The sequence below is a fragment of the Melanerpes formicivorus genome, unplaced genomic scaffold, assembly GCF_026170545.1.
Source record: "Melanerpes formicivorus ecotype bairdi unplaced genomic scaffold, bMelFor1.0.p_v2 SCAF_8, whole genome shotgun sequence".
Classification (NCBI taxonomy): domain Eukaryota; kingdom Metazoa; phylum Chordata; class Aves; order Piciformes; family Picidae; genus Melanerpes; species Melanerpes formicivorus.
The window spans coordinates 20,871,600-20,891,118 of NW_027142360.1; the positions used below are offsets into that span (position 1 = coordinate 20,871,600).

At 47.1% G+C, this 19,519-nt stretch overlaps 1 protein-coding gene across 6 annotated transcripts in view; it reads left to right on the forward strand.

Moving 5' to 3' along the window:
- Positions 1-19,519, forward strand: part of SGSM3 (small G protein signaling modulator 3) — a 30,212-nt gene that overhangs the window by 347 nt on the left and 10,346 nt on the right. Inside the window, exons 2-14 of one of the 6 annotated variants that reach the window (XM_068142519.1) lie at positions 363-421; positions 663-709; positions 9,257-9,344; positions 9,786-9,869; positions 11,098-11,183; positions 12,366-12,432; positions 13,829-14,037; positions 14,190-14,297; positions 15,335-15,478; positions 15,859-16,054; positions 16,278-16,423; positions 17,483-17,710; positions 18,641-18,695. In XM_068142519.1, the coding sequence (XP_067998620.1) occupies positions 9,863-9,869; positions 11,098-11,183; positions 12,366-12,432; positions 13,829-14,037; positions 14,190-14,297; positions 15,335-15,478; positions 15,859-16,054; positions 16,278-16,423; positions 17,483-17,710; positions 18,641-18,695 (1,246 nt within the window). In that variant the 5' untranslated portion in view covers positions 363-421; positions 663-709; positions 9,257-9,344; positions 9,786-9,862. Of the gene's footprint in view, positions 1-362; positions 710-7,851; positions 7,907-9,256; positions 9,345-9,785; positions 9,870-11,097; positions 11,184-12,365; positions 12,433-13,828; positions 14,038-14,189; positions 14,298-15,334; positions 15,479-15,858; positions 16,055-16,277; positions 16,424-17,482; positions 17,711-18,640; positions 18,696-19,519 lie in introns of those variants that run through there. The other 5 variants (XM_068142517.1, XM_068142520.1, XM_068142516.1 and 2 more) reach the window with 5 other exon arrangements.

Genomic DNA, 19,519 nt, shown 5'->3' on the forward strand with positions numbered 1-19,519 from the left:
AGCCGGCAGGGTGGCCCTGTTCCCGGGGCCGGGGGGGGCAAGGGGTGCGCTCCCTGGGCCCCTTGGGGGCAGCGGTGAGGGAAAGGGAGGGCTCCCCTCCCTCCCCATCCCCGGGCAGGCTGCCGCTCACCTGCTGCGCTGACGCAGGGTCTGGGCTCCGGCGAGTGACTCATGTTGTGCACAGCTTCTTCGTCAGGCTCCCTGGGGCAGGCTGGGGTACGTTTTCCCTCTGCGTGCTCTGCCTGCTCCCCGCTTCCCCCCAGGCTTTGCTCTCTCCCTTCTCCAGCCACTCCTGCGCCCTCCTGCTCTCCGGAATCTGTCTCTCCCTTAAACTGCCTCTTCTCGGTGGCTCTGGCTCTCAGGTGGTCTCCATCCGGCTCTGCCAGCCTCATCTGCCTTCCACGCCTGCGTCTTCTCGGAGGTGCCCCAGGGGTGAGACAGCCTGTCTCCTGTCTGGCTGTGGGGAAGGAGCAGACACGACACAGATGGAAATATGGCAGTGTCCTCCAGGCAGTGGGCATGGAGACGCTGCAGGCCCTGTGACTGTCAGCTGTAGTGAATGTTAAAAGGAAGTTGAGAGGCAGATTGAGTTCCTCGTACCTGGTGATGTAAATTCAAGGCAGGAAAGAACCGCCGTGACAGGGATTTAAATCACTTTGCAGGCAGTGGCTGTGGGCTCCGGGACAGCTGCTCTCTCTTCACAGAGCTGGTAAGGGTGGCTGAGGAAAATATTCTTCCCTGTTGCTGCTGGGTTTCCTTTCTAATGTTTTGAGTGATGTTTGAATGTAGGCAGGTACTTCAGTGCTAAGCAGACAGATTTAATGTTGGTGTGGGGGTTTTATGTGATGTCATAGCTTCCTCCTTCATGGTGTCACAGCCTTCGTTACTCTGTATGGCTTGCTGTGATGTTTGGGAGGGGGAGTGGTGGGAATAAAGTAGTGAAAGACTTCTTTGAGGAAATGGATGCTCTTTATTGCTGTTTCTGGTATTGCTGGGATTAAGAATAGTAGATGTTCACAAGTGAGAGGCTGGATCTCAGAATCACTCAGGAAGGACCTACCAGCCTAGCAGGAGCGGGGCACTGCTGTGCTTTTTTTCTGGTCAGAATACAGTTGCATGCTGGATAATCTGAATTCTAGAGCAGTTTTTCAGCTGCTACAGAGTCTGGAGTGGCATGCTAGAAAGAAACAGTCCCTGGAATAAAGATGTATTTCACTATTTCTGGAATAGTTTTCTGTGTGTGTGGCTTTCCCTATGCTGAAACAAAGGTCAGAAGGGAAGGGAGGATGTGACAAGAGGCATGACAAGTAATTAAAGAGGTTGGGTTGGGGACTGTTTGCATCATGTTAATATAAACTTATATTAATTATGTATTTAACAGGTTTAAATAGCAGGTGCCAGCTTCCTTAATTCCTGTTTAGGATAATGTTTTGATACTGTGTAATCTTGGTCATCTCAGGGAGATGTCATTCATAGTGACTCTTCCTCAGAAGAAGGGTGAAGGGGGCAGCAGAGAGGAGGGACATATTTGTGGGGGGAGTGCCCTTGATAGTGTTAGCATCAGCCATTGAGGTGAGTGAAGTACTGTTACTGAAATAATTTTCCCTTTTTGAGGGTTTTGCTGGTGTCATGCAGTTTTTCCTTCTTTGCTGTGCTTTTAACCTGTTGCTTGCTTTCCTGTGGGATGGTGTCTTTTACAGATATCAGCGTTCTAAAGGACCTTGATGTTCTTAAAAGGCAGGCAATAATCAAAGCACATTTAGCTTTTAAAACTCAGCATCTCTTACCTGAGGTGGCATGGTAACAGCAGGGATTACTGGTTAAGGGATCTGTATGAGATGAGCTGCCAGTCTCAGCCCTGTTCTTAGGGAACTGGTTGGTTTGCTGCAAAATTGCTTCCCATATTTGGAATGCTTTAACAAAGGAGTTGGTGTATTGACCCCTCCCAAGTGATGCTGCACTTGAGGTTGTAACTGGTTTGGAAATGATTGGGATGATGTCTGTCTTCTGTTAATTACAAACCTTTTCAGCAAAAGAAGAAAAGAAAACTAGAAAAATGAAGCCCAAAGAGTATCATAACTATTCCAAGTAAGAGTGCTCAAAGTAATGTACCTGATATTTTTGTGTATGTGGTCCTACAGCTCTTCTGGCTAAGTCAGGGGTGGTCCTAGGTGGTGATCTGGATCACACTGGTGATCCTATATCCTATCCTATAGCCTGCAGCAGTCAGGTAAGATGAGGTAGACAAATAGCTTCATTGTATGTTGTGAGCACAGTGCCCCAGATGTCCCTCAAGAGATGCAGAGGTGTTGGTACTTCAGGTTTGTATCCTCAGCAACACACAGACATCTTTGAGTTTCTTTCTACACCACATTTCATCACACAGTCAAGATTTTAGATGTGTAAAGCTTGCACAGGGCAAGGATCAGAGAATGCTGGGGAAAATCTCACTGGTCAGCTGTGTCACTGTTGGCAGTGGGTAGGGAAGAGGAGTGTCCTGCCACATCTGTTTTGCCTCTGAGGAAGTCTCAGTTTGTTTTTTTAACTGGAGTACAACAAGTTATATCCAGAAGAGAGCACTTCTGTTCCTGGCTTAAGAAAAACAAACACACACAAAACATAGGAGAAATGTCAACACACTTGTTTTATGAGATAGGAGAAGATAGGTATTGGTATTAATAGGACTACAAGAACTGCTGTCAGTGTAGTATTTCTTGACTGGGAAGTACCTGATGACTCAGAGATGAGAGAAAATATCCATAACATGACAGCCCTTTTGTTCTGGAGGTGATATCTTCCTGATAACAGGAAGCATTAGGGGGAGTGGCTTGTTATGTTACAAACATGAATGACCATTTTATACTTTGCCTTTTTTGTTTTCCTCTAAGTTATCTCTGCCTGTAAATTTCTGCAGGAGCGAGACATAAGTAGTCTAACACGACATGCTGGATAAGAGCTTTGCAAACAGTCCTTGAGAGGTGTTTTGGGTGTTACTAGCCTCTTCAGAAAGTTGAGTTCTGGAAAAACAGCACCCTGAAGGAGAAAAATCTGGAGTGCTGTGGAATATGCTTCCCTTAAAAAGCTGGGGTTTGGAAACAAAGGGAGACCTGCTTAGAGTTCTGCTTGGTGAATCTGACAGGGGTTTGCTAGTACTAGAGCAAAGAGTAATATAACAGAGCTACAGGACAGTGACCTGGATCTAGCCTTTCTTTCATCTCACCAAATGAATGGCAAACCCTGGCAGCTAAAACTTTGCAGATCCATCAGAGGCTGTGTCAGGGAGGATCTGTTCTTCAGGTTGTTGTTCCTTTGTCACTGAGAACAGTGGATGAGACCAGCCTGGGAGTCAAACTTTCACTGTGGGTGAGACTAAGGGGCTGGATCTGGAGGTGATGTTAACCCTTGGATGGCATGACTTGTCACTGCTTAGGATGTCATGTAGAAGACATAATAATATCTGTCTTTAAATATTTGTCAGTAGTGTCTGTCAACCTTTCTTCCCTTGGTACAGCCCTACATCTCTGAAACCTTTTCCTTCAGACTTGTGTATAGCAAATGAACCTGGGCAGTTGCCATTACCTTTCACAGATATCTGACAAATGGTTTGCAAACTTGCAGAAGTTCATGGACCAAAACATAAAAAACTGCTTCTGGAGAGTTTGGGGGAAATGAGTTCCTGTAGAGTTCTGCAGAAGTGCTCTGGCCCTGCACCATCCATTTACTGTGCAGAAACTGACTCGTGGAAAAGCTTTGGGGCCCCTTAGACACTGATCAGAAACCCTTGGGTTGTGTTTGTGTAGCAGTGTTTAACGTGGCATCGCCTTCATCCTAAGCCTTGAGGATGAGGGCAATTGCAGACCTGCCTTTTAGCATGCATTGATTTTCTTCCCTCTGTCTTGGAAGCAAGAAGACTTTTGCTGTGCAGTACGAGTGGGCACCTTGCTAATTTCTGTCGTGGCCTTTTTTTTCCCCACCCTTATTCAATGCAGGCTTAAAAAGAAAAAAAAAGGCAAGCAAAGCAAACCAAAACAAACACCAGCAACTGCTGCTGCAGTGCTTGTCCTATTGTAATCTTCCTGTGTGAGGTGGGAGGAGCACTCTGTATTCCCATCACATTTCCTCTCACCACTCAAATAATGGGAGCACCAGGAAAGGGGAAACTCCTCCTCTTTTGATCCCAAGGGGTTCTCCACAGCAACAAAAGGTTCTTCACAGCAGTGTAGTTCATGTTTAGCAGGCACCAAGTGTCTGCTGTGTAAGGACAAACCTCTCTGCTTTCCAGGGCTAAAAGAGCTTGTGTTAGCAACACAGGGAGTCAGCAGAGCCATGAGTAAGTTTGGTTCTGGTTTGTTTGGGGTTTGTTGGTTTTTTTCACGAGCCACATGGAGGAAGACTTTGTTATCTCCAGATTTTAGAAGAGCTTCAGCCTTTTCAATCTGTGTACTGCATAAAGGATCAGCTGTCTGCTTTGGAGCTAGATAAATCAAAGGCAGTTCAGCTCTGGAAAGAAAATACAGGTTGACATGTAGCCTATTTGCATTCTGCATAAGTAGGTAATGGGGAGTGGGTTTTATGGAAGCCAGCTTGACACATTGAACTACAATCAGGAAGTCCATCTGTGGCCTCTCTGTCCAATGTGTAAGCAGTAGGTAACAGGATTCTGTGTTTTCACATCCTTGTTTTCAGGATGGAGATGAAATGGATACCAAACTGGAAGTTACTTGTTATGTTCCTTTTGTATAAGCTGGAAATTATTCAGCAGCTTCAGCCCCAGTGGGGCTCTCTGTCATTACAGCAGGCAGACTTGTTGGACACTGCTCAGAGATCAAGCTCTGTTGCATGAAAATACCTTTTAGTTACACTGCTGCACAGAATTGCATTTCCAGTGTGGCCAGGAGTCTACAAGATGCTTCATGGCAGGAGACACAGAGTTCCAGTTTAGGTTTTTTGTCTCTGTTACATGTTGCTCTCATAGCACTGGGGCACTAGGGAGGAGGCACTTTGCCCCCACCACGCTCCTGCACTCAGTTTGCGTTCCCAGTTAGCGAGTCCTGAGTGATGCTCTGTAACCATCAGCTCCATTCTTCCTGCCTGCCCATCTAGCTTGGCAAGGCCCTCACACCATTGCTGCTTTTCAGGAATTCTGTAGGCTTTTGGTTTATCTCTGATTTACTTCCTCTGCTAGGAGTAAATGGTCTGAGGGTCGCTGAAGTCCACCAACTTTTCATTCCAAGTCATATGGTAGAATTCAAGGATGAAAGCTACCTGAGCACCTTCTTCCTGCATTTGTACTGTAGGGTGTAGTTGCTCAACACCCAAAGGAGTGTGAGGCTGGTTGTGGTTTGTAAGCCTTAAACAGATAGTTCCTGGTGTGACCCAAGCTCACCAGCACCCCGTTGACTCCTTAACCAGAGCTGGTGCATATCCGTGTCTTTGTGGGGTTCTGCATCACTTCAAAAGCCAAAGTGTCAGGGTGTGAGTGGCATATATTGTCTGCATCTTGTCTGCCCCTTGGTCAGGTGTGTGGCTGTGCTTTTTGTTCACTTACCCACTTATTTGTGAAGCTGGAATTTTCTTCTGACTGTATACATACAAAGTAAATATTGACTTGTGGGCCTGATGGCATCTGCAGCTCCAGGATATGCCTTTGCCTGACCTCAGGGAGAAATTAATGGGGGAAGGGAAGGTGAAGGGCTTCCTGCTGAGAGCTCCTCTTGTGCATTTCATTGAGCAAATCAGGATTTTGATTAGGAAATCAAAGCTTCCCAAGTGTAAGAGGACAGAAATGAACTTCCTGATGCAGTGCAGGGTTTGATTTCTGAGAGAAGAAGCATCTGTCTAAATGTTAAATTGGATGCAGTCTCCACGGGGTCTTAAAAGCTGAGCTGGAAGAGGCTCACACTTAGGTGCATGATGTCTGGAAGAGTACAGTGGCTTTGCAATTGCTTTTCTCTCTTACAAAACATACTTTCTTTTTCTTTTTTCAATAAAGGAAGAGAACAGAGAGCAGTGGAAAGCAGCTGGTAATCCAGAAGTGGCGATGGCATTTACTGTGTGCAGTGTTGCTTCGTGTTCAAATTAAGCTTCTCCACATGCTGCCTTACTGTTGTGTACACTGTTCCTGTGATAGTGGATGAAAATAATTCCATGCTTGTTCTGGTACTTCTGATGGTGTTCACTGACAGTTCCTGCATGGTTGCCAGTTATAATATTTTTAGCATACAAAAACCATTGCTTTGTACAATGTCTCCTTTTGCTTCTTTTGGTAGCTTGTTGGTGTTTTGGTTTGGTTTTTGCTAAAATCAGCAGGGGAAGAATACTCCTGGGAAGGAGGTTTTGTCCCAGAATAAAGATCCTACTTTAGGAAAGGCTTTGGACAGTGTGACTTCATGCCTAGCATATCCAGGCACTATCACAGCAGGCTTCAGTGGACATCACATGGCAAAAGAGGCCTAGCAAGTAAAACATAGGCAGCAGGAGATGATTTATCTGGTGATTGTAAGAAGCCAGGTGATTGAAATCTCTCAGCTGTGTGGAAGAGCAGGTGCATCCAGAGGAGGCTTGAAACTGCCAAGTGGAAGTAAATTCACAGCTCTCCCTTGCAAACATCCATTTCTAAAGGATAGCTTTGCTGGAAAACAACCTGGTTGGATATAATCCTGCATGGTGTGTGTTTGCAACTCTAACACAGGTGTTGCAGCTGGAATGTTTCAAGTAGCAGTATCTGATGCTGACTGTGTGCTTCTCTTCCAGCCTTTGTTTTGCTCAACAAGTCAAACCACAAAGAACAGACACCATTTACATTTTAACAAACATTTTGTTTCTTCCAAAGTGTGAAGGCTACCTCTTGTGTGACCAGAATTCCTTCGTACAGGAAACCTAAATTACCTTTCAATGTAAGAGATGCTTCTCAATGCATGGGCAGAAACTGGTTTTAATTTCAAAGCTCTGAGCATATGAGAGTTGCCTTTAATATTTGTTGCCTCTAATATGTTCTTTTCCTTTGTATCCCTTGCTGTTGCTCATTCCAGAAGTGTCTGCTAAGTGTCAGCTAAGTTAGCTGTAGCAATTTCATGCATGCAGTTTCCCAGGCTTCATGGGAGACCCTTATGTTATTTGCTGTCTCCTGTCTCAGTTTGAGAGTCACTCAGTCAAAGGCAAGTACTTACTGTACCAATCCCATATGCCATATATCCTCCTTCTCATCCTGGCTTGCACTGGGCAGTGCCTGGCTGTGTCAGGAAACCTTCCTCCCAGTTCCTCTTATGCTTTACTGGAGGAAGAGTGAGTGGGAGTGGGACAGAGACGAAGGTGGCAAAGGGCTATAGGGCTAGTTTAGCAGCCTCAGCACCTTCTCTTGGAGACACCTGGCTCTGTGGGCAGGCCCCAGCCCACTGCCTCATCGTGTAACAGCAGGAGCCTTGTCTTGGTGTGATTCACACTCTTTACCCTGCCCTGGTGCCAGCAGCAAGGTGAGCCTCCTGCTCTCTCTGGGCTCTGTCCCAGATGGCTGCTTGTAGGAAGGTTTCTATGGGAACCAGGGGCAGGAAAAACCTGCCCACCAAGTTCAGTGCTCTAATGGCAGGCAGCAGCAGTGGAGTGATCTCCAGAGAGGCAAGAGGCCAGCATGTGATGACGTGGACAAGGGAAGGTGTTCCCTTTTGCTACAGCAGTCTTGGGATGAGGACTGAGTTCTGACTTCAGCACTGTCCTGCTCTGCTTCCCAAGCATGGTGGTTAGTTCCCTTGATATGGGATCTTTTGTCCTCTATGTGCCTAGCACACTGCTCTGGCTCCTCCATAGGAGGTTGGTTCAGCAGTGTTTGGGTGTGCTGTGAAGGTTAATAATGACCGAGAAGGATCCCTGCTCACAAGCCTGAGACCCTGGGTACGGATTCAGAACCCAGGTAACAAGGAGCATGGCAGAAGTACCACAGAGCTGCAATAGTGACTGTGTTCCTGATAAAGTAATTTGAAACAGGGAGAGAGAAGATGAGGAGAAGGACATACGGCAGTCTCAGGAGCAGAGCAGCTGTGGTTACAGAGCAGTGATAACCTGGGGGGGGGGAAGTAAAATCAGAATACACTGAGTGATGCTGGAAGGGAAATAAGTGATGTTAGCAGATTTACCTGCTCGATGTGCCTGCTGTGTGCATTGCCATGAGTGTGCAGGTGCTCATTTTGTAGTCCTTGTTGTGTCTTCATTTCCTGAGGGAAATGTTGGTTCTGAGAGAACAAGTGGGGATAGAGTGATGGGAAGGGTAAGAAGAGGGATTCCAGAACTCAAGTGTAAGTGGCTGGCCAGTGCATGCACTATGTTACTTCTCAGAAACAAAAGCTGAAGTTTCTCATTTGGTTGGTTGGTTTGTTTTCCTTCTGAGAGTTGGTGTTAGAAGATCAGTGTCAGTTCGGCCCTGCCAGCCTTTCTCATGCAACTGTTGCAGTCTGGGAGGAGGAAGCCTTATCCTTTGTGTTCCCAGACAGATGCATTTTCTGCTTTTGCAGTGTTTCACAGCTGCTTCTTTTGGAGTGCTGTAGCCAGCCACTTCCAGGCTGCAGGTGCTTGCTGGAAAGCTCACTGAGATGTGAAGGCAATATAACCCTGTCCTACTGAGCACTATAAACAACTTGGACAGGGCCTGCCAGATGAATCCCTGGGGTTCCTTTTAGTGATTTGCAGTCACAAGTAGTTTTACTGAAAAGGGGAAGCTGGAAAACCCATCCCAGATGTAACAATGTGAGTTTCTCCCAGATCTTTCCCAAGTAAAGGAGAGTGACTGATGCATACATCCAGCACTGGCTTTATCCTTTTGGTAGAGGTGGCTCTTGTTCTCTCCAACCCATGGAGTTATAAGGTTGATCTGAAAATCTAAAATACTTCTTTCTGATTCCTGAAGTGTTCCACTGTTGTCTTGGAAAACCCCTATAAAAATCTGCTGTGAACTGATGTCAGGAAACTAAGGAGGGAGGCTAGGGGGCTAGGTGGGCTGTTTCATCATCTGAGCTTGATCACCAGATTTAGTGTAGAGGAGCCTGGCTCGTTGCAGAGGTACTCCACTGCATGTTGTGCACATCCTAGTCTAGTTCACCACTGAAAATCCTTGTCAGAAACTTTCCCAGCTCCCTTCAGGGAGATGTATTCCACAACCTTTTGCTCTTGTAATGCTATCCCTAAAATCTGTCTCAGGCTTATTTTGAATCTACTGTTTCCCCGCCTTATGCCCTTTTCACTGTTCTGTTCCCTTCTCCATGAGCAGTGTATTCAAAGAATGATGGATAGTGTGTTTTCATGACTAAATACAAACAGACTACACAGAGAAGTTGGAGGAGTCACCATCCCTGGAGGTATTTTTTAAAAGCATATAGATGTGGTGCTTAGTGGCATGGTTTGGTCATGGTTTGAGGTTTATGGTTGGACTCGATCCTGGAGGCCTTTTCCAATACTAACAATTCTATGGTTCTGTGAAATATGAACCTCTCAGTATGGGATGGAAAGGGTGATGGAAGCTGACTTGATTTTTGACATTATTTCACTCAGCAATGCTGTCACTGTCACAAGGAATTTGGGATATGACAGTGTGCTCTTTCTAGCTGATGGGTGGGTATGAAACCAAGAGGAAATTCCAGCCTCTGGAAATTAATTTTGCCGTGGAACACTCAAGGATATCATTTTCCTGTGGAGAAGTTGTGCATGAGGGGGTTGTCTGTCCCCCACCATGTTCTTGGATGCTGATTGAATTCTCTCATCACTAATTTTTCTTTTTTTTTTTTTCCTTTTTGTAACAGGATAGCAACCTCTGCCCTCTGAGAAGAGCCTCTCTGGACCTGCTGGCAGCCTCTGCTACTCAACCTTACTGAGCGCAATGTCAGGTGAACATTAAAAACGGGACACGGCCTCTTGCTTGTTTGCTTGTTCTTTCTTCAGCTGCACCTTAGTAAAAGACAGTTGCTGATTCCAAGAGCCATGCTGTCTGGTCAAATTGAAGGAGAAAAGTCTGTCCCACTTTCTATAGCCCAGCTGCATTTTCACTCAGGGTGACCTCAGTTCTTTATTTAACTCTGCGCTGAAGCCTGCAGAAGCTGCTTCAGCCATTGGACACAAAGGAGGAAGGAGATGCAGTCTCCCTTCCCCATTTGTGATGAGATCTGCTTGGTTCTGTTCTCTTCCCAAGACTTGCCCCAAAATAGGAGGCTTACTTATGAACTGAGAGATTTATTATTTTTGCTGTAAAATGGTGTCACTAAGGCAGGCAGAAGAATTACTGGAGGTAGGCTGTGAGCCACTGAGATACAAGCTTTGCTAAAACTAGGTCTCCTCCAGCATGTCCCTTTGACAGTGGCTCACTCTCCCACCCCATATACTTGTGTACATCTTCCATCCCAGTCCAGCTGGTTATTTCAGGGTAGGTAACCCCAAGGAGGACTCCACTTCAAAGCCCAGTAACCCATTTTGTCACTGACATGTGCAGCAGAAGGCCTGGCACGCCCTTGTCTGCTTCAGTTGCAGAACTTGACTTCTGCTATTACTGCAAAAGAAGCTGTTCAGTGGGACACTACCTGAGGCTTGAACTCAAAAGACCATGATGATAGGTGTGCTTTCATTGCTGCAGCTCTTTATGCATGGTCTGACAACCTTGCAGAAATACCCCAGTCCTTCTGCAGCAAAGGAAGCTTCTTGCTAAGGGCTCAGATGTCTCATTTTTGTGCCTGGATGAAAAAGTTCCGGAGCACTCTGGAGTGCTGCAGGTGCTGAGGTCATTAATTATTTTTGTAACCATTCCCCTGGCTTGGCACTGACCAGACAGCTTTTCCAAGCAGAAGAAAGTTTACATTATGCCATGGAACTTTCTCTTCCCTAAAAGTCTCTTTTTCAGAGGGGTTTGGCTTTTCTGCTTCTTTTGCATGATGGTAAGGGACAAAGCCATCTGAAATTGTTTACTTCCTTGGTGAGGTGGAAGCAGTGTCAGTTTCTAGAGTGGCAGTAGTGACAAACTGCTGAGAGAGTCCTTCTCTTGATGAACAGTCTATATTTGAGTGTGTCTTCCAAGGCACTTCTTCCTGGTTCTCACTGCTGTATGTTGACCTCTTTTCTGTTCAGGCCATCACACTCCCTCTGCTGGGGGTCCCTTCTCAGCACTCACTCCCAGCATTTGGCCTCAGGAGATCCTGGCAAAATACACACAGGTACGGTGTGGGGCAGGGAGCAGGTGTTCTCTGGATATGCACAGAAAGTAAAGGGACTTTGGTAGTTTCTGGTGGTCTCTGAAAGCCCCAGGGAAAAGGAGGGAGAGGTGCACTCTGACTCCAGTGGTTTGGTTGTGGATGCTTGTTTACTACGTAATGTGCTTTGTGGTTGTGTCCTGGCTCTTGCAAGAGGGTCTTGCAGAGCACAAAGAGACTCGAGTGGATTATTGCCCTGCTGTTTTGCAACTATTGCTCCACTGTGAAAACATTGACACCCTCAGGGAGTCTCTGTCACCATCAGGCTACTCTGGATGGCTTGTGCATGGCAGGAAAGACTGGCCTCTAGACTTGTGACCAGGTGGACAGAGCAGGAAGGAAGGAAGCAGCCATGGGATTTCATAACTTACCCGCAGTGTTTGCTGAAAGGAGTTGCACCCAGTGAAGCAGATTAAAGGGCTTTTTTGGGGGGGCTGTGGTAGAAGCATGCTTCATGGGTGCTGCCTGAGTGCACTGTTCGTGAGACATCCCACAGGAGGCACAAGTGGTCTTGCAGGAAAGGGGATGTGGTATCTGTAGGTTTTTACTCATTAAAAAAATCCTGGTTGTAACCTCCAGTGTGTATCCCTCAATGGAAGCCATGAACACAATTGAGGAAAGTTGAGATTTAGGTCATGTACTTTAATTTCCTTTGTCCTGTAATTTGGGCTTGCTTCAGAGGTGCAAATCCTGGGTTTGCCTGCTGTCTTGCAGAGGAAATCTGAAAGCAACAGGCAGAAGGTGGAGCAGTGCAGGTAGCTGAATCTGCAGTGTGTGCAGAGGTAACAGAGGGCTGCAGTGGATTAGAGCTGCGGGGAGTAGAGACCTCTTTGCCTGAGGGGTGGGTGTGTCCAGGAGGAGAGCTCACATCAGCAGCAGAGTTCTGATCCTGACATGATGTTTTAGAAAGGATTGATGGGAAAATCTGTGCAAGTGTGCAGGCAGGGCTTCACAACTTCCATAGAGAAATCAAAGTGGGAATGGCATGCAGCATCTCCCCAGCTTGAAATTAGGGTGGGTGGCATTAATATAAAAGGACTCAGCACAGTGCAGACAGTGGTGGAGTGGGATAATACCCATGTTTCTGTTCAGTTGCTCAGTGCTAAACTGATGAAAGTGTCTGCTGTCCTTCCTTGTATTTCCCAGAAAGAAGAATCCATTGAGCAGCCAGAGTTCCGCTACGATGAATTTGGCTTCCGAGTTGATAAGGAAGGTAAAGCCAGGCCCATCCCCACCCCTTCCACTGTGTGCTGCATCCAGCCCTTCCCATGCTTGCATCTATGGCAGGGTGATACTGCAACCATGCTGTGCTAGGTCTCATCTACCTACCTTTTGTCATCTTTCCACATCCTGCCATTGTAATCAAGTGCATTAGATGAGCACATCTTGCACTTGAGGCCTTATAGCAGTGTGCAGCAGAGTCATTTCCATCCCCTCATATATGTGCCCTAGGTAAGACAGAGAAAAGAGGACGTTACCATCTCCATTAGCAGCTGTATGCTGGGAAAGGGCAACTCTCCCAGTTCTGTTGTGTTCAGTAGCACTGCAAGCACTGCTAGCAGGCACAGTGACACGTGCTGTCTGTTGAAGAACCCACAGCCAAGATGAATGGCAGCAGTAGGGTCCTAAACATGCAAGCAGCTGGTGAAGTGTAGGGCACGTTGTAGGGGCAGAATCCACAGCCTAGTTTTTCTGCAAGACAGAGGAAGGTGAACAAATAGAAGGAGGGTGTGGAGAGCCATTGCAGATAGATGTGGAGTTGCAATAGCTGGTTCACTATGCAAAGAGGAAGAGAATGGAGTGGGGGATGCAGGAACTGCTTTCTGTGCTCTGAGAGGACATTTCCAGGGTTCGAGCTATACAGTGCAAGGGCAGAAGTTGTTTGTGTGAGCGTGCTGAGGCACCTTGAGTCATAGAGGATCCTCTTTGAAGCAATGACCCAGAGATGAGCACAGGACAAACCAATTTACTTCAGCCAGAACATTTGATAGACTCATGCTTTATAAAATCAGCAGAAAGCTTTGGACTGCATTGTTGGGATGTGTTACATGATGAAGGACAGAGTGCCTTACGTCAAGCCTGTACTTGTGCTAAAGCATCTATTTTAGGAAGCCAGCCTCAGGTTAAGGTTCTCTCACTGTGAATTTGGAAGCATCCTTATTAAAGCAGTTTTGGTGATTGAATATCCTCAAAGTTAACGTTTTTCACCTCATGACTTGCATGAGCATACAGCTTCTGCTTGCTCCCTCGGAGCCTTGCTGTGCTTTTGTCAGCCTGACATACAAAACCTGGCAGGGTGACTGCTGCTGGGGTCTTGTTTGATTCCAGCCACACTCTGCTCTAAATCATGAGTGAGTAGAGACTAGATGGCTGCTAGCAGCTCTTTAGTTCTTAAGGCCCCAGTGCCTTTTGCTTATGACTATAAAATTTGCAGCATAGAGAAGGTGGCTAGAAACCAAGCTTTACCTCTCTGTGCTGTGGCTGGAAGAAGTGAATGGTTTTAATGTGCATTCTTCAAAGGGCTCTCCTGTTCCTCACCCTCCTCTATGTTTGTTCTCTCTCCTGTTCCCTCACTACTCCATTTCATTCTCCTCCGTTTGCTGAGGCAGATGGTGCTGAGCCAAACTCTAGCAAGCTTCTGGGGGTCCCACTGACAGAGGAGCCACAGCAGAGGCTCAAGTGGCAGGCTCATCTGGAATTCACACACAACCATGACGTGGGTGACCTCACCTGGGACAAAATCGAGGTCACCCTACCGCATTCAGACAAGCTGCGCTCCCTGGTGCTAGCCGGCATTCCACACAGCATGAGGCCACAGGTGAGAGTGCTGTCTGCTCTGCCCAAGCCCTCCTGCTTGGAGTAAGAGATCATGGAGAAAGATTACTTCCTCTTGGTTAAGAGGGTGCCAGATGATGGCTTTCTGTGGCTGCATAGTGACTCTCCTGACCTCTGTTCATCCTGTGCCCCCAGCTGTGGATGCGCCTGTCGGGAGCCTTGCAGAAGAAGAGGAATTCAGAGATGTCATATCGAGAGATTGTGAAAAACAGCTCTAATGATGAAACCATTGCTGCCAAACAGGTGGGACACACTGCCTAGTGCTGACTGGGCACAAAGCAGTGGGGAGAAGGGCAAGATCTCTTGTGTGATGAGGAAGGGGTATCTGCCCACAGCAGGGGTGGTAGAGAGCACATGTGTGGTTGAATCCTTCTGAAGCTGAATCCTTGATTTCACTGGAATAGCAACTCCCCTCCTTCCTAGGACAAGCAGGAAAAGGGTTGGATCCATGCTACCTGCAGGCTAGAAAACAGTGCTGCAGTTGCATCTCAGGAAATATCCTAATATTTGCTGCGGGAATTGAAGGGTGAAAGACTGACAGATGCACCTCTGTTGAAGTAGTACCATGGTCTAGTCATGGGGTCTGTGTTGATAGGTTGGACTCGATGATCCTCGAGGTCCTTTCCAACCTAAGTTATACTGTGATACTGTAGTGACATCTGCTCCCAGGGACTGTCTTTGTTCCCTCAAATGCAAAGTCTGTGAGCACCAAAAAGACTGTTACAGGGTGCTTTCCCTCTTCCTCTGACATCTCCTTTTGTGGAAGGAAGCAAAGGCTATGACAAAAGAAACTGAACTCTGTACATGTTCAGCTCTTCTCAAGAAGCTAGGTTCAAAATGGTTGGAAGGAGGAACAACACTGCCCAAGGGAGCTCTCTGGTCTGTTCATCTTCACATCCTCTGTCACAGATGTGACCAGATTGTTGGTTTCTCTCTGGAACACGTTTGTTGGGAAACCTTGCTTGAAATACAAGCAGATGAAATTCCCAGCCAGTATGTCTCCTATTCTCAGTGGTAAAGCTGGAGGCTGAGTTTAGGCAAGTATTTCTTGGGATTCACCAAGTCGCTATCTTCACTGGCATTGTCCCACAGGTCAGTGAAGGATGTTAACTGGCCCCAGTGCTTGGATAGGGTGATTTGCATTGGTGCCCAAGGACTTGTGTGAGTTTGGGGAAGCAGAGTTCCTTGAGGCAAGAGGCCATGGGATAAGTGCAGAGAGAAGAAAGCCATTGTTCAGATGCTTCTAGCTGACTCTGTCCTTGCTTGTGGTGGTCTGACAGATTGAAAAGGACTTGCTCCGCACGATGCCCAGCAACGCCTGCTTCTCCAACATGAACAGCATCGGGGTGCCACGGCTGCGCAGGATACTGCGGGGACTTGCCTGGCTGTACCCGGACATTGGGTATTGCCAGGGCACTGGCATGGTAATCTGCTTTCAGAGCCTTCCTGATAGGCATCACTTTGTCTGAGTCACCATCTGTCATTATGCTGGGGCAAGTGATTGGAGGCAGTACTGCCAGACGTGATGACCTCCAGGACGGGAGCATTTTTCCTAGGGAAGGGAGAACAGGGTAGCACCACGTGTCCAAAATTGTGGAAGAATTCACTCCATCTGTTGCTGGAGGAGGGGGGCATAGGCATTCCACTGAGGAGACATGACTTCAGTGGGAGAGTGCAGGAGAGCTGTTGTGGAAGAAGGAAGCTGTTGGTCACCTAGATACTGGTCCATCTGTCCATGTGAGGAAATGGTGCAAGAGCTCTGGGTCTCATAGGACATCCAGTTCTTTTTTCTTCAAAATCCTAGGTGGCTGCCTCTCTGCTGCTCTTCTTGGAGGAGGAAGATGCATTCTGGATGATGTGTGCTATCATTGAGGAACTGGTTCCTGCCTCCTACTTCAGCACCACCCTGATGGGCGTGCAGACTGACCAGCGTGTCCTGCGGCAGCTCATCGTGCAGTACTTGCCCCGCCTGGACAAGCTGCTCCAGGAGCATGACATTGGTAAAAGTGTGCCCTAGCAATCATCCCTTGTCTTGCCAGGGTGACACCCAGACAAAAATTATTGTGCTGCCTTTGTGAAATGAGGACAGCAGGGCTAGGAGCAAACCTCCTGGCTCAGGTGGGGAGTGCATGGTCATCTTTGAGCTGGGAAGAGAGTACTGAAGAGATTCCAGCTTCACTGGTTGGCTAACTTCCCTTGTCATGTTTCTTTTCTGTGTCACAGAACTCTCCTTGATCACCTTGCACTGGTTCCTCACCTCTTTCGCTAGTGTTGTCCACATCAAGCTGCTGCTTCGTATTTGGGACCTCTTCTTCTACCAGGGCTCTGTGGTGCTTTTCCAGGTCACTTTAGGCATGCTCAGTATGAAGGTAATTTCCACCTCCTCCTCTTCCTTTGTGTAGTATTTTGGTGTTTAATTCAGTGTTTAGGGGCAAGATTTTGTATCCACTTCCTGTGTGTAGTTTGGGAATGTCCTGTGGCTGTGAAGAACTTACAAGGCACTTCATAGGATTCAGGGATTGCTGTTTTCCCCTCATAATTAAACCTCATCAGCTGCCCTCCTCCATTCAGTCTAGATCCCATCCTGAGAATCTTACCTAAACCAAGATGCTTCTTGATTGTATACCATCTGTGAGCAGAGGTAAAAAGCCATGGTTGTGGTTAACTGGGAAGCTTTTTGATGGCACCATTGAGTGTACCAAGAAACTGGCATTGTCCTGACTGTATTTGATTTAGCTTACATTTAACTGCCTGATCTTTTCCTTTCTATGCAAAAAATAATGTGGCTCACCATGCTGTGGGAAGGGCAAGGGTGAGCCTGCTGGGAGTAATGGGGAGGTGGAGCAGAGTTTGACGTGGTAGGCGCTTTACAGTGTGTGAGACTGAGCAGCTTCCATGCTCTTGTCCCCAGCAAGATCCCTGCTGTGCCTAGTCCTGGCCATGGGTACAGAACACCTGCTCTTTTGTCTTTCCTTGCTGATTTGACTTCATTTCAGTGATGGATGCTATGATTAAAAACAGACCAGCTAGAATTTTGAGGGCATAGAGTAGTAAAAGAAGCTGTTCCCCTCCCATAGGTAGCTTAGGCTCTTCCTGCTGAAGTTTTGGTGGAATTATCCAGTGGTTCCTGCATTGTTGCTGGACCAGGCTGTACTCTGTCAAACTGCAGCTGGCAGCCCCAGGAGCAGAGCTGTTGCACTCACTGTTCTGTGAGAGTGACTGGCCGTTGGAATGGGCTGCCCAGGGAGGTGGTGGAGTCACCATCACTGGAAGTGTTTAAAAAGAGACTGGATGAGGCACTTAGTGCCATGGTTTAGTTGATTAGATGGTGTTGGGTGATGGGTTGGACTTGATGATCTCGAAGGACTTTTCCAACCTGGTTAATTCTGTATGTATTCTGTGTGGTGTAATGACTGCACTTGTTGCAGGAGGATGAACTCATCCAGTCTGAAAACTCTGCCTCGATCTTCAACACGCTGTCGGACATCCCCAGCCAGATCGAGGACGCAGATGTGCTGCTGCGGGAGGCCATGCGCGTGGCCGGCTCCCTGACGGATGTGGCGGTGGAGACCCAGCGCCGCAAGCACTTGGCCTACCTCATTGCTGACCAAGGGCAGCTGCTCAGCTCCACCACTGCTGTCAACAACTTATCCAAAGTGAGTGCGCAGCCTCCCATCTGCCTCTGCTGCTCTGCTTTTACTGTTCCCTTATGTGCACCCTGCCAGGTGCTCTTTGTGAGCAAGAGGTCTTCCTGTCTGAGAGGGGTTTGGCTCCAGGATGACTGTGTCATCAAGTGGAGGAACAGTATTGGGAAGTGAGGGGGAGGTCTGTGCTCAGAAACACTGCCAGATCTGTCCTGGTTGATGACTCCCCAGGTGCAAGGGATATTGACATGGATTGTAATTCTCATTAATGAGAGTTATGCTGGAAAGTGATGCATTTTATTAATGGAAACTAAAAGAAATGACATCTGCTTTTGGCAGAATTTGCTTGGAGCATGCAGAGTAGGGACTGGATTTAATCCATTAGTGGAAGACCGATGCACTAAAATAACTCTGGAAGGTACAGTCAGAGAACAGCAGCAGCCTTTGAGAAGCTGAATAAAAGACCCACCTGTGTCTGCTCTTGGACTGCAGTCTGCAGTTGCAGATGTAGTAGCTCCTGTCAAGCCTGTGTGGAAGATACATTCTTGATGCTTCTCCATATGCTAATCACATGACACTCTTGCAATTCTAAAATGTAGTAGGCATTAGAAATGTATCTGTAATTCCATGGAGAACTGCTTCTGGCAACAAGCAGAACTAAAATTATTCACTCAAATCCTGGCTGATTCTTGAACTTTGCTGTGGTAACAGCTGAGCTATAAATAACTCATTGCACATGGAGCAGATCAAGCACTAGAGCTGATTCATTGCACTTAGAACTAGAACAACTCCTGTCTAGAACTGCCAGTTCATCTGCCTGGCCCCTCCAGTAGTAGCTGTCAGGACTCCTTACCCGAAACTGCCATGTGTGGGCTTGCTTTTTTCATTTCTGATAGCTGCCCTGATGTGTGCACTTTGTTCTCTCTCTTCCTCTTCCCTCAGATCGTGCGGCGCAGGACTCAGCGCAGGAAATCTGGCATCACCTCTCTGCTTTTTGGTAAGGGCAATCCTGTGCCTTTCACCTGGTGTTGATGGATAGAATAGCCTAGGAAGGAGGGGAGTGAGCAAAGCAGGGAACACCAGTACAGAGAAAGGACAGAAGAGAGACAGAACTGAGGTTTGAGAGGGAAGAAGTGCAGTTTTCTACTTGCTTGCTTTGGTCAGAATGTAAATTTTAGATGAGACAGTCCTTGAATGGACTGACCACCCTCCACCTGACTGGAGATTAGCAAATGTGACTTAGTAAAGCCTTTCACACTGTTTCCTACAGTATTCTCCTGGAGAAGCTGTCTGGTTATGCCTTGGATGGTCAAATGCTTTGCTGGATGAAAAAATTGATTGGATAGCCAGGCCCAAAGGGTTGTGGTGAATGGACTTGAATCCAGCTGGTGGCTGGTCACAAGTGGTGTTTCTCAAGGCTCAAATATTTAGTATTCTTCTTATGGGGTGTAAAGCATTGAAACAGGCTTCCCAGGGTGGTGGAGTTACCATCCCTGGAGGTATTTCAAAGATGTGTAGATGTGGTGCTTAGGGACATTGTTTAGTGGTGACCTAGCAGTGTTTGGTTAATGGTTGGACTTGATGATCTTGAAGGTCTCTTCCAACTGAAACAATTCTATGATTCTAATGGTGACTGGCAGTGGGTGGCAGCTCAGCCCATCTCTGATGTCCTCCTTGCACTGGCCAACAGGTCATACATTTGCTGGCAGACCATATTTCTTTTACTCTCTTGACTTTACTTTGAACAGTTCAGGAACTTCTCTCAGGATCTGAGACAGGGCAGGGTGGTCCAGTGTGTCAGCTATCAAAATTCATAAATGC